Source organism: Hevea brasiliensis, chromosome 15, assembly GCF_030052815.1.
Source record: "Hevea brasiliensis isolate MT/VB/25A 57/8 chromosome 15, ASM3005281v1, whole genome shotgun sequence".
Lineage (NCBI taxonomy): Eukaryota > Viridiplantae > Streptophyta > Magnoliopsida > Malpighiales > Euphorbiaceae > Hevea > Hevea brasiliensis.
In genome coordinates, this window is record NC_079507.1 from 56,986,685 (window position 1) to 57,002,291 (window position 15,607).

At 31.8% G+C, this 15,607-nt stretch overlaps 1 protein-coding gene across 1 annotated transcript; it reads right to left on the minus strand.

The window, feature by feature from the left end:
• Positions 1 to 8,118: 8,118 nt before the first annotated feature.
• On the minus strand, positions 8,119 to 12,330 carry LOC110668870 (putative Myb family transcription factor At1g14600). The gene is made up of 7 exons (XM_058136811.1): positions 12,087 to 12,330; positions 11,563 to 11,882; positions 11,346 to 11,422; positions 11,164 to 11,200; positions 10,443 to 10,563; positions 10,029 to 10,272; positions 8,119 to 8,495 (listed from the first exon to the last, which is right to left on the minus strand). The coding sequence occupies exons 2-7, from the start codon at positions 11,687 to 11,689 to the stop codon at positions 8,223 to 8,225; spliced, it is 879 nt and encodes a 292-aa protein (XP_057992794.1). The 5' UTR covers positions 11,690 to 11,882; positions 12,087 to 12,330; the 3' UTR covers positions 8,119 to 8,222.
• Positions 12,331 to 15,607: the final 3,277 nt, after the last annotated feature.

The following is a 15,607-nucleotide window of genomic DNA, read 5'->3' on the forward strand; positions in this document are numbered from 1 at the left end:
ATTAATGATCATAATTGACCTCTTCAAATTAAACCTCTCAGCTCCTGTGTGAAGGTCACATTACATTCATCTTCTATACACGACACAAAGCAGAACAAATAAGGGAAACTATTTTAAAAAAAATGATGTAGTTTGGTGCACTTTTCAATTAGAGTTATGTAATTTAATTTGTGATAAATATGTATTATATGGTACTTGTCAATAGCAAAGTGAGATTCTCTCCAAAATTATTGATGAATCATTAAATATCAATTAAAAAATAATTTTAAATTATAATGTCGTAACTCACTACTCTCATACCTTCCTCTCAAATCTTCTCACACTCTCTTAGTCTCCAAAGTTAGCTAAAACAAAGACTGCTATTATTATTTTGGATTATGGCTTCTTGTAGTGCAGCTAAAGAAAATAGATAATTTTATTTCGTCAATGCTGTTTTCTTTCAATGACCTTTCCTTGAAATTAATATTTGTTGATGCCTGTACCTAAACCATAAAATTTCAATGGTTCAAGGTTGAGAGAGAGAGAGAGAGAGAGAGAGAGCTGGATAAGCATTTTCATAATTTCCCCTAACAAATAGGCTGAAGCCCTGGATCTCCTTTTCTTTTCCAGTATTTCCTCAGCAGCCAAACAGATTTATATCAGAAATTCGAGACCCTAAATGTAACACCCCAAATTTTTAAATTTATTATTTTATGAGTAAATATTAATATTTTATTTTATTTAAATTTTAAAAAATTATTTGAAATTTTTTGGATTTTAGAAATTGGGTTCTATTTTCCGAAATTATAAAACTTTGATTATTTTTAAAAATTAATTTAAAGACCACGTGGCAAAACTAAAAATATATTGGACTCTACAAATTTTTCTAAATTTTTTAGAATTTTTTCGAATTTTTTTGGCCTCGTTTTCGATCCCATGGCAAAGTAAAAATTCAAAATTTATATCTTGAATCGGACCGGTTGAATCTAACCGGCCCGATCGAATCGAACCGGCCAGCTCCTTTTCTTCTTCCTCCGCGCGCGTCCCCGACCCCTCTTCCTCTCTCTCCCATTTTCTCTCTCCTCCCTCCTCCCCACGCTGCGCCACTGCCACCCAGCTCTCCCCACCTTGCCGGTGCGCCGCCCCAGTGCCTCCCACGGTCGGCTGACGTCTCAGGCGGTCGGAAAACCCACCTGTGCGCGCGCACTGTTTCGGCTTCCTGGCCAAAATCAGGTCGATCCGGCCACTGTTTGGGCCGGATCTTGTGTCAAACTCCATCTACACCTCGAGGGCTTTCCATAGACACCAATAACACCAAAATTCATTGAGTGGTTTGCCCAATTTTTGTCCAGGAAGTTTTAGCACATTTCGATTTTTGGTCAAGATTTCTTGTAAACCGTGAACCCCACGAGAAAACCGAGAGTACCAGAGCACTCCACTCATCAAGAGCTTCGCGGCAATATAAATTTCGAAATTTTCTGACACCGTTTTTCATTGGGTCTCACGAAACTTTGTAGTATTTTTCTGAGCACTAAATGAGCTTAGAAAATTTTGTAAAAATTATGTACTAACCCCTGTATTGTGGGCTTCGTGTAGGTACCTTCAATTCGCAGAAATTCGATGGTTACCCAGGTCTATAAATTTCCGACCAGACAGACAGGCTACCGAAAAAGTCTTGGAATTGGGTCGAGATTTTGGCTACCCCACCATTGGCAGAAGTCCCGAGCGCGTCCCCAGAGTCGGAATCGGCATAGGTAAACCCGAACCTTGCTTTTTCTTAATTTTCTAGTGCTTGAATGGGATTAAAAATCCATAAAATATTCGTGGTAGCTCAGAAAATTATAATTCCTTTTGCATTAGCTTAGTAATAATGCTAAGAACCTCGGGGAAAAGTTTTAGAATTTTTAGAACTCATTTGGGTAGTTTTTGCAAAGGGTAAAACTATGAGGACTAAACTGTAATTTTACATATTGTGATTGATGACTGTTTGGATGGGCCCAGGAGGGGCTGTATGATGTGATTGAGTTATGGGTGTATGGTTTGTGGATATAGAAATGTGTTTTAAGCCTTTTGGCAGGTTGGGTAGGTCCTAGGTAGAGGGAAGGCTCTGCCGAATTTTTGACACGACTTAAGACATCTTTGGTCTTTTTCTTAGTTTGTATTGAGTCAAATGTACTAAATAATTGTAATAAAAATTATCAGGTGAGCCGGGACAACCTTCCTCCTCCGCCCAGCCTCTACAGTAACTGCGGTTAAGTTTGTGAGTAAAATATTAATTTTAATTGTAATTTCGATATTATTATATGTTCAAGCATGTCCATGTATCACTTATATGTATGTATCTATGTAGATAAACACTAGGCACGTTTTACATTGCATTTATAAATGTTGAAGTGCCATGGATATTGTTTGTGGTGATTTGGAACAATGGGTGTGCGTTGGCGTGCGTGTGATATAGTATTAGATATGGACAGGACCGGTAGACACAGCTTGAGATCTTCACTGGGACCCGGTCCTTCGGGGTAGACACAGCTTGAGTTTTTCGCTGGGACCCCGTATTGGTTTATTAAGTGAAAGTCCGGCTTGAGATATTCGTTGGCAGAGGTTGGATTAAGAGGGCTGTATAGGAGATCAGCTTTCATATATGTATTGTTTGACAGTATTGGGTGTGTGAGTGCTTCAAATTGCCTTTTTGATGTGATTTGTATGAAATTTATGACTATGTTGCATTTCACTCAACAGGGTGCATTAGCTTTAGATAGTTATAGAGATTATGGTTAAAATTGATATTTTACTCTCTGAGTCGAACGCTCACTCATGTTCATTATTTTTCCAGGCTACAGGAGGATTATTGTTGTGGTTAACCTGCTTTTCTTCTTCGCAGGTCGTCTATTAATGTCTGTAGTGTTTGTATAATTATGTTAACTTCTAGAATTCCGCATGTGTTAGAAATATTTATTTGATTTGGGTTTGTAATATAATTGCAATGTTGGATCTGTAAACTTATTAAAAACATGTATGTTGGATTGGATGAGGGAGTTGAGCTCTTATTTATTTCATGATATTTGATTATGTGGAGGGCGAGCTGAGCTTCCCAGATGATTATATATTGTGTTTATAGATCGGGTGAGTCAACAACTCCCTGTTAAAAGGTCCATTTTATGGCCGAATTCTATCTGGTTAAATTCTTGAAATTGGGCCCAAATGGGCCTTAGAGTTGGATTGAGAAATAATTAGGCTTACTATAGGACTCGGGGGCTTTAGGCTAGCCCAGATCCTAGTGCCAGTCCGGCCCATAGGTTGGGTCGTGACACTAAATGACATTAATTCAATTTATATCAGAAAAATTTTTTGTTTAAACTAGTTCATTATAAACTTAAAAAATAAATATGTAAAATTAATGTGTTCAATGGATGAATAGCATTATAAATTTTATGTCTTAAATTTATAATAAATCGAGTTTAAACAAAAAAAATATTTTACATCATCCACCATCCCAAAGCGAAGCAATGCTATACAAACGTTGAAAATTCAACAATAACCTGATGACAAATTTCATTTTAGTGTAAAAAAAAAAAGAAATTTTTGTTAAAATATAATAATTCCTTTTTCCATAAATCTCAATGCAGTTATACAATTTACTAAGAATTTAAGGATTTGTACTAGAAATTTCAAAATTGTCATTAAATAGCTCTTAAAGAGTGGTCCACCTTTGATCATGCTGGAGATATAACTTTGGTAATATCATCTTATAATAATAATAATAATAATAATAATAAATTGTTTTTCAGTGCATGAGACGATACTTCAAAATTGTTTCATTTTAACAAAAAAAACATTGTGATATAATTTATAATTATACATACAATAATTATATGTCGAAGTAAAAAACTACCTGCCTTCAAAGTTTTTATTTATAATTATTATGCATGATTTAATTATAATTATTAATTATAATAAAATAAACCCAAAATTACAATGACATAATGTTTCCTTCAAACAAAGTAACAGGTTTTACAATTCAATTACTTTTTTTTTCATGCATTGCAATATTTTTTGCTCGACACTTAAATTCAGACATCATAACTCTACCAGGTTATGATGGAACCACGTGTGAAATCCACCATTGACAATAATCGTATTAAAATTTTTCTTCTGATGGTGGATTAAATGTTGGATTTTTTATTTAAAATTTTAAATTTATATATATATATATATATATATATATAATGATTAAAAAAAAATTTTAACTCAGTAAAATTTATTTTTTATTTTTAAAATTAATTCTTTTTAACATTATTTATTTACTACTTTTAAATATCAGTGACATACAACTCAATTCAACTAAGTCTTCATCCCAAAAATTTAGGGTCGGCTATATGGATTCGCTTTCTCCACTCTAAACGATTTTGGGTTAAATCCTCAGAAATATGTAATGCTTCTAGGTCATGTTGTACTGCTCTCCTCCAAGTCGATTTAGGTCTACCCCTTTTTTTCTTTCTATTCTCTAACCTATTGTGCTCTACTTGTCTAACTGGAGCCTCCGTATGTCTACGCTTCACATGACCAAACCACCTCAATCTTCCTTCTCTCAACTTATCTTCAATTTGCACCACTGCTACCTTTTCTCTAATACTCTCATTATAGACTTTATCTAGTCTAGTATGGCCATTTATCCACCTTAACATTCTCATCTTTGCAACCCTTATCTTAGACGCATATGACTCTTTCAGTGCCCAACACTCACTACCATATAACATAGCCGGTCGTATGGCTGTACGGTAAAATTTTCCTTTCAACTTATTGGGAATCTTACGATCACATAAAACTCCTGTGGCACGTCTCCACTTCAACCATCCGGCTTGAATCCTATGACTAACATCCTCCTCACATCCCCCATCTACTTGAAGGACTGAACCTAGATATTTAAAGTGATTACTTTGGGACAATACAACTCCATTCAAACTAACTCCTTCCTTATCATCAGTTTGGCCTTCACTGAACTTGCAATGCATGTATTCTGTCTTCGTCCTATTTAACTTAAAACCCTTTGACTCTAGAGTACTTCTCCAAAGCTCTAGCTTTCTATTAACTCCTTCTTGTCTCTCATCTATTAAAACAATATCATCCGCAAACATCATGCACCAAGGAATACTCTCTTGTATATGTTTCGTCAATTCATCTAAAACTAATGTAAAAAGATAAGGGCTTATGGCTGATCCTTGGTATAATCCAATTGAGATCTAAAAATCTCGTGTCCCCTCCTACTGTACGCACAATAGTAGTTGCTCCTTCATACATATCTTTCAACACTTATATGTACCTAATAGATACCCTCTTTTGTTCTAACACATTCCATAAGACATCTCTTAGAACACTATCATAAGCCTTCTCCAAATTAATAAAAACCATGTATAGATCTTTCTTCACATCTCTATATTTCTCTATCAAGCTTCTAATAATAAAGATCGCTTCCATAGTTGAACGACCGGGCATGAAACCAAATTGATTGAGAGAGATAGAAGTATTATGACGTAGTCGATGCTCCACAACTCTCTTCCACAACTTCATAGTATGACTCATGAGTTTAATTTCCTTATAGTTTGAGCAACTCTGTATGTCTCTCTTATTTTTAAAAATAGGTACTAAAATGTTTCTCCTCCATTCATCAGGCATTTTCTTTGAGTTTAGAATCTTATTAAATAATTTAGTTAACTATGCCACTCTCATATCTCCCAAATACTTCCACACTTCAATTGGTATTTCATTATCTTAAATGCTTCCTTTAGTTCTAAAGATCTAATCCTTCTAGTATAATTCACATTCTTTTCTATAGTCTATATTCATGTTATTACCATTTTGACTATTATTAAAGAGATCATTAAAATAATTTCTCCATCTTTCTTTAATATTCTCATCTTTTACCAACACTTTTCCGTTTTTATCCTTAATGCACCTAACTTGATTAAGATCTTGACATTTCCTTTCTCTCTTCCTTGCTAATCTATAAATATCTTTCTCCCCTTCTTTAGTTTCAAGTTTCTCATATAACTTTTCAAAGGCTTGTGCTTTTACTTAACTAACTGCCTTTTTTGCCTCTTTCTTTGCTATCTTGTACTGTTCATATGCTTTATTATTATCACATTTAGGTAATTTCTTATACCATTCCCTTTTTCTCTTCACAGCCTTTTGTGAAGACATACCCAGCTTCCATACTTCGGACTTGAGAAGCTTATTTTTTAACTTCACTTGCTTCACTCCTTTGAACTCCTACCACATTGTTCGAGCTACACTATTTCTTCTGACTTTACTTGAATTGTTCCTAAACTTGACATCCAAGACCACCAACCGATGTTGACTTGTTAAAGCCTCTCCTGGAATGACCTTGCAATCCTTGCATAGAGCTCTATTTGTCTTCCTGGTTAAGAGGAAGTCGATTTGGCTTCTATGTTGCCCACTTTTGAAAGTCACTAAATGTGACTCTCTTTTTATAAAGTAGGTATTTGCTAGTATTAGGTCGTATGCTATAGTAAAATTCAGGATGTTTTTTCCCTTCTCATTTCGACTGCCAAAACCAAAATCTCCATGAACATTCTCATAACCTTGTCTATTACTTCCTACATGTCCATTCAAATCTACACCAATGAAAACATTCTCTTCATTCGGTATGTTTTGCATTAAATCATCCATATCTTCCCAAAACTTTTATTTACTCTCACTGTCTAGTCCTATTTGTGGGGCATAAACACTAACTATATTTATTGTTTCTCCTTCTAGTACTAACTTTACTAGTATAATTCTATCTCCTACTCTTTTCACAGCTATTACTGCGTCTTTCAATGTCCTGTCTATGATCATGCCCACTCCGTTCTTGTTTCTCTCCTTTCCGGTAAACCACAGTTTGTACTCTGAATTACCCACTTCCTTACTTTTCTCTCCTACCCATTTAGTCTCCTGAATGCAAGCAATATTCACCATTCTCCTTTCCAGGGTATCCACAAGCTCCATTAATTTTCCTGTAAGTGATCCAACATTCCAAGTACCAACCCTGATTCTCCTTCTATCCTGCTCCTTTCTAATTGGTCTCCTTCTATGATATCTTATGTTATTTTCTATGTCTATCTTGTGTTCTATTCCACTATCTGTTCTACTATCTGTCTTATGGACTAACTACTCTACCCACACCCATCCATGATGTGGGGACCCTTGCTCACTTAACACCACACCTAGGCGCCGGCATGACGCGTCGCTTTCGGTGAACGCCCTACACCCTTGCATATTTCTCACTGCACTCGAGCTCCGATGTAACGCGTCGTTAGTAGAGGACACCCTAACATTTATATCATTTGAATCCATATAATAAAGTGTGACGAAATTTTTACGCTGGTTGTCATCTATCGCAACCCTCCTCCTTTATCCAAATTTGAGACCGACTAAACACAAACTACTTAGACAGAGTTTTTAAAGATCAGTGACATAATTTCTTTTATTAGCAAATTAAAATTAAAAATTTTTAATTATTAAAAAACACTTTTTTTTTCAATTTATGAACCATTAACGAATTAAAATTAAAAATTTTTAACCGTTCGAAAACACTTTTTTTTTTCGATTTATAAACCACCTATTATCATCACATATTCTCCGCTAAATTCTATTCAACTTTTAATTTTCTTTTCTTTTCTCTCACAAATTAATCATTATATATTTACTTTATATTTATTTATTACATCTTTTTTAACTTTTTTAATATACCGAAAGAAATAAATTTTTCTGCCTGATATTATGAGTATATCGACCAATAAATTTTCAATAATCGATTCAAAAAACTTGGCAACACATAAAAACTCCAATGGATTGAGGTATTTTGCAAGAGCAATGTGACTGATTAATTACTTGATACAACTTGATACAACCAAATAGTTTTCGCTCAAAAGATAGCGCTAAAAATTGGCGTTTCAATTCACTCGAAATATGCTTCTCTAATCAATTTCTCTTAAATTTTTTTATTGCCATCATTTTAAATTGTATTATTTATTTGTAATTCATATTTACTATTTTTTATTTAATCTGATTGTTGATTTAGTATTAATTTTCTATCATTAAAAACTAAACTAAAGGGGTATTGATGAAAAGCATGGCTAAAATCAAGAGGACCGAAAATTAATGAACTAAGAAATATTCCTCTCAAGAGTAAAAAAAAGATATAACTTCTACAAAACAGATGAATTTTCTTTACATTGGTTTTAGATACCACAAAGAGCAATGGATAGATCCAAGTTGATATTACGTTTTCCTGAAGAAGAGCCAGAACAATCTTTGAAAGTGTACCTAGAGACGGATGATGAGAACGCCTCGCTCATCTCACTGGTACATGATGAAGGATTAGGCAATGAGAGAGATAACGATAACTCGCAGCAGCCACCACCCTCTTCATCTTCTGTTCTTCCACTTCTAGTAGCATCAGGTTTCCACATTTGTCCAGCTGGTTTGCACTCTCCTTGCTGTAGCTTGGCAATCTGCAATACAAAATGAGAACAGAAACATTTCTTGATTAAAAAAAATATAGAATATGCACTTATGCTTGCATCTCCCTATATCATAATGCAGCCAATGCTTGAAATTTTGTATTTATAAGATTGCTCATTTTAAACCTAGAACAAATATTGGAACTCCTGAGATCGCATACGGCTGCATCTAAATTTGTAAAGTACCCCACCAATCACCATTCAAGAATGCACCAAAAAAACCTCATCAGATATGCTCATCCTTGAACTTGTTGATAAGAACATGAGATATATGAACCGCGAATGTGAATTCCAGGTTACAGGAACTGATTGTGGAGTTGATAATTCAAATCTTTTTAGTATACAAATATAGAAGAGACATTGAGTAGTAGCTACGTACAGAGTAAAGATGGGGCAGTCCAATAATGCAATAAAGGAGCAGTACAATAAAAAATTAAGATCTATAGGATCTAAACTCTGAAGTACTGTATACTCTATACAATAAATTAACTATTTTGAATTTTCCATTTTGTCTTCCCCATCATAGGTCCCCCATTTACAATAGTGACAATGGACCACAGAATATAATATTTTCTACCTATACAATCATTTCTGGAAGGTGGCCTAAGAAAATTTGAAAGTGGGTTGTGCCAAAAAACCCTTGAAAATCAGGATTGCTAATTACCAATTCGTAGGGCTTCCAAGGCTCAAGGAAATTATATGACAGAAAGCTATTATTTGGCAGAAGATTAACTAAAACATATAAATAGCTTAACATGATAAACTAATTGCTTAATTAGGGCTAACTGTTTACCATAGGATATGCGTTGGCCACATTTGGAAGACCTAGGTATTTATGGGCATTCCAAATAAAAGAAACAGAAATAAATAAATAAATGCACTGTACATGTCAACCATTCCCACCCTCGAGGCTGAATATGAAAAATTATAAGCTTAAAAAAGAAAAGTCTCTTAATAACCTAAAGGATGATAACGAGTTGCCTCGGCTACTGAAAAAGAGAATGTCATTATTTGAAGAAATTTTCTCAAGTATCTGTTAAGTAGGCTTGGTGAGTAGTGATGAGTGGCCTATTTAGCCCAGTAAAGGAACCATTTAGGCTATAAAAGCAAATATTGTTTAATGCCACCGTGCAACACAAAACCGTGCATACAAGGAGGTGTGTGTGTGTGTGTGTGTAAATAATGTTGTCCATCCAGAAAGTGTCCAAGTTCCAAGTCCTAGCCGTAGTGGGAGATGCCAGTGAACACTTTTGCCAAAACTAAAGCTGTAAAATGGGGACACTTGGGAACCATAGAGGTTGACCGGAGAAGCATGGATATTTCACACTACCACTGGTCATACGAGTGATTAACTGGAAATTGCAAAAGAGAGAGAGAGAGAGAAAACTAGAAAAGGCTTGAAAGTTTAAAACTAGAAAAGGTGAAACCAAAAACCAACGTTACACTCAACCTCAGTAAAAAGGCTGGCTGACCTCAGAAAGAGAGAGAGAGAGAGAGAGAGAGAGAAGGGGTTTTAGAGTGTACCTTGAGGAAATCAGATTCTTCCGCTGCATATTTGGAGGAGTTGAGGCTACAAAGATCGTGTGGCAGAGAGAAGGCAGTGGATTTGGGCTTAGAATGGGTCTGCTTCCATCTGAAACCACCACCATTACCCTCTTTTATTCCCATATAATCATCAAGCGAGTACGGATTCGCGACTGTCTCACATATTCCTTGGCTGCATTGCAGGTTCTGATCAGAGATTGAACTCCTGGTCTCGATTCTTGGTCTGCAGAAAAGAGAGATCAAACAGAAAGAACTTGAAAAGAAGGAAAAAGTAAGAGTTGAAAGGAAAAGATCATGCAACAGTGCAAATCTTGTTTTGTTTCTTTCTTGTACTATCCACGTTTTCTGATATTTGGAAAGTCTAAACCACGAGGATGTAAAAGCTAAGCTGACCTTTTTGAAGGGATGGTACTGTAGTTGAAGTGAGAATCTGATTCTTCAATGGGTTTTACTTCATTAACACACCCATCATGCTCCTCAAAAGATTTTCTTCTTTGATGGGTAGAGCTCCTATCTGTCACAGAGAGAGACCAAACACAGGCATACAAAAACATGTCAAGTTAAAGAAGTAATAGCCAGCCTTCCATGAGTACACTTGTAGATGGGCCTTTTAATAAAAAGCTAAGGAGAGTAAAGGCAAGCAGGTCTATCATCTATGGCATTTAACATGGCTTGATACAGAGAATATCAAGAACAACTAGATTGGAAATTAAGGTTGTGGGTTTCATCAAAAATGCTAATATTAGAAGATCTGAAAGGTATACAGGATTATTCTGTTCTCAACTCTTTTGGCATAAAATCAAGCAGAAATGAGAGATAATAAATGAAGTGAGGCTCCTACTCTTTTCCAAAACATATGTTTACATGTGAGAACTCTCGAGAAAAACCATTAGAGGAAAGTATAATACAAAGACTCCCATTAATGCCATTTACACAAACAACGATAGATGATTCAGAACCTGAAGGCATGCAACAAGGAAAATTTAAGCGGCTTGAGGCTATGGGAGTTGAAATATATATTACCCGACATATCAATAAATATTTATACACACATGTGCGAAGACAAATTAAACAAGCTTTGCGGTTCCAAGAAAGAAAGCTTTTGGATATATACCTTGTTTGCCCAGATCACTCCTCATGCTTCGATACATCTGGTCAAAACAAAGGAAACACAGGTAAGCATATCGATTAAGGGTGTTTAAACGTCTGGAAAAGACTAGAAATTCGAACACAAGTCAAGAGGAAGAAGGGAAGGGGGAGGATCAAAAGGAGAAGGTAAAAGAAATTAAGTACAACCTGGAGATGGCTCTTCACATGTGAAATGGTGAGTCCTTTCACATCCATCAACTGAAGAACGAGTTTAGGAGTGGCTTCTACAAAGAGAGAAAGGAATCACATAATCACCGGAAGATACAAGTGGGAAATAACCAAAGAAACTGAACAAACCACACATTAAAAATCTTACAGAAACAGAAAATAGTAGACGAAGAAACAAAGCATATATCTGACTTACTGTCTTGACCACCAAGCCTTTCAATAGCATGAACAAAGCAGTGATGCAGCTCAGGAGTCCATCTCAAGCGAGGTACCTTCGACCTTATATACTGCCGAACAGTCCCACTTCTCCCACAACTACCCATTTGTTCTTCTTATCTCCTTCTCCTATAATCCTTTCGCAATCCAACTGAGTACCTAAAAAACCCCTCCTTTACGCCTCAAAACAACGTTTCACCAACTGGGTCCTCTTAAACACCTCTCCTTTGATATTTTCCACCCCGTAAAATGCCTTTGATCGACTCCTCGTCGATATAAAATCTTGTTGCAAGTATGGAGCTAAGATATATATAAATATATAAAGCAGCAAAAACACAAGCATGCCAAAAGAGCTCAAAGAAGAGTAAAGTCTGAAGTGTATCAAGGCAAAAAAAGGGAAAGGGATCTTTCTCTTTTTTTTTTGTAGAGTTTTGGTAGAGAGAGAGAGATCACGAGAAAAGGAAGAGACGGAGCTGTAAATTCCTTAAGAAGGACTGATAATACCTGCCTGCTGCTTCTGGTTCAGTTCTGTTTCTACCATCTCTTTCCCAGATGGTGCACAGAGAGAGAGAGAGAGAGAGAGAGAGAGAGAATTAAAGAGATTTCTGATAATCACGAGTTTCTGATCTTGTTTCTCTTCTTCACCGAAAATCATTGCCCTTATGCCATACCATGCTCTAATATAACAACATCCAGCAACAGCCAACTGCTTTCCTTTGACCTTTGTTTTCTCTCTTTTAACTCAGAAAATAGAAAACAAAATCATCTTATATCATAATTATAACACGCCAACGTCGTATGAAACTATTTTTATTTTTTTTCTTTTGAATTTTTTGTTTCCCAATTGGAACACGCCCAAGCTGTTCTTTTGGGACACCCTCTTCTTCCTTCACTGTACCAAATCCAGGGGGCACTCCCTTTATAATGACCAAATTGCCCCTGTCATTTTCGTCCAATCACTTTTTTTCTCTTTTTCAATTTTTTACTAATACTTTTTCTACTTATTAATATATTTAAATTTGAGAGAGTATTTAATTTAATTATTTATTTTTAATTTTTAATTTAAAATATATTTTTTAAATTAATTTAAAAATAAATATTTAATTATTTAATAAATTTTTAAATAATAATATATATTTAAAAATAATTTAATTTATTAAAATAATAAAAAATATATCATTTATAATTATTAAAATAAAGATTGTATTAATATCTTAAAAATTATGATTTTTAACTTATTTTTAATATTTTTTTATTTAAAAATTAAATTATATAATAATTTATTTATAATTTTTTATTTATAAATAAATTTAATCAATTTATAAATTAAATTAAATACACTTTAAATTTAAATAATTATTATTTATACTTAATTGTGTCATTTTCATGCGATCACCTTTATCCTCCTTTTCAATTTTTTTTATTAATTTCAAATCGTGTTTTTCCCCTCATAGTTCAAAATTTATTCTCTAATTAAATTACATATTTAAAAATAAGAAGGTATTGAATTTGATACTTATCGTTTAATTTTTAACTTAAAATATATCTTTTAATTATAAATTTATTTAAAAATAAATAATTAATTATTTGATAATATTATTTAAAATTAATTTTTAAATAATTTAAGTTTTAATTAAAAGTAACTTAATTTATTAAAATGATAAAAAATTAATATTTCATTGAGTGTTGTGATTGTTAAAATAATAATAGTATTGATATTTTAAAAAATTAGTATGATAATTTTTAAAAAATTATGACTTTTAACTTATTTTTAATAATTTTTTTTACTTGTAAACTAAATTAAACAGTAATTTACTTATAATTTTTTACTTATAAATAAATATAACATACTTATAAATTAAATCAAATACCTCTAAACTCAATTAATTATCATTTGTACTTAATTGTGTCATTTTCATCCAATCACCTTTTTCCTCCTTCTCAATTTTTTTTTTATTAATATCAAATTGTGTTTTTCCCTTATAGTTCAAAATTTATTTTCTGATTAAATGTCATATATAAAAATAAGAGGGTGTTTGAATTTGATTATTTATATATAATTTTTGACTTAAATTTTATTTTTTAATTATAAGTTAATTTAAAAATAAGTAATTGATTATTTTATAACTTTTAAGTAGTTTAAGTGTTTAATTAAAAATTAAAAGACATTTAAAAGTAACTTAATTTGTCAAAATAATAAAAAATAATATATCATTAACATTGTAATTATTAAAATGATAATAATATAGATATTTTAAAAAATTATGACTTTTGACTTATTTTAAGTAGTTTTTTTTACTTATAAGTTAAATCAAATATTAATTTATTTATAATTTTATACTTATAGTAAATTTGACCGACTTATAAATTAAACTAAATACAGTATAAACTCAGTTAATATCATATGCACTTAATTGTGAGATTGGTTATAAAATTTAGTGATTTTTTGTAAATTTTGTAATTAGCTATTTATTAAAAATGATGAAATTATAATTATTTTAATTTTAACATTCTAAAAAATTTGAATTATATATTAACAATATCATTTTATTCTAATATCAGTTAAATAAAAATTGCCTTTGTTTATTTATTTATTTGATGCAAGTTTGCTGTTTTATGGGGTGATTTTACTTTGATTTACTTTCGAAACAAAGAGCCTTTTTCTGCTTATAACTTTCTTGTGTTTTCAGTTTCTTACTCTCCTTGGGAGATGGAAGCTAAGGTTTGAATAGAAAGCAAATTGAGATTTTAGTGTTAATTTAATAATATGTTTGTGGTGTAAACTTCAAAAGAAGACATATGGTCTAGGATGACTTATTTGCCTTGCTTCAAGTTTGAAAAATTATTACAATTTATAAATAATAGAATTTAGATCACAGATAATATAATATTATTCCCTTAATTTCTTATACCCAATGAATTGAACTTTGATATTGATGAAAATGAAAATATACAGGTCACTAAAATGTATTTTAAAGATTTTTTTATGTATATTTAGAAAGTAAAAAATTAAATTTTGATTATAACTTAAAAATTAAATAGCAATTATATAGTACAATTATATAGGATATTAAATTAAAATTAAAGATTAAAATAAATCAATTCAATTTAATATAATTAGCATGTATGGCAAGGAAAAAAATTACTAGCAATAAATTCAATTTAATATTGCCACTTGACATAAATATAATAATGTTAGAATCTTATGCAGTAATACAAAAGAAAACTTGATTGCTTTAAATATTGACACGTGACATAAATATAATAATTTTAAAATCCTACATTGTAACACAAATGAAACACCATTTTGCTTTATATATATATATATATATTAAATTAAAATTAAAGATTAAAATTATGAAAAATTAATATTTTATAAATACTATATAAAATTTAATAAATATTAATTTAATAAATTCAATTTAATATAATTGAAATATAAGATAAGAGAAAAATTATTAACAATAAATTTAATTTAATATTGCAACTTGGCATAAATGTAATAATATTATAATCTTATGTGACAACATAGGAGAAAACTTGATTGCTTTAAATATTATTACGTGGCATAAATATAATAATTTTAGAATCCTATATGACAGCACCATGGAAAACTCACTCTACTTTATATATATATGTACAGAGATATTTTTTTGCTACTATTTTATTAACCATATAATTAATGAAAACAATGGATATTTATAAATATAAATATGATAATAGTAATTTAGATATGTTTTTATATATAAAATATACTTAAAAACACAATTACATTAGAAAGTGAAACATGTAATACCAAAAAGAAAAGCAAGGATTGAATTGTATTATATAAATGAAAAAGATTATATTTGTCTATTTCTTGAGTGGGGACATATATGAGTAAATTCAAATTAAAAATTAAGTTAATATCTATTTCATTAACGCCCTTAATTAGTTTGTTGATTAATATCATTAATGACATGCTAATGTGACAACTACATATAATAAAATAACATATGAAAGTTATTCATCAAAGATTATCACGT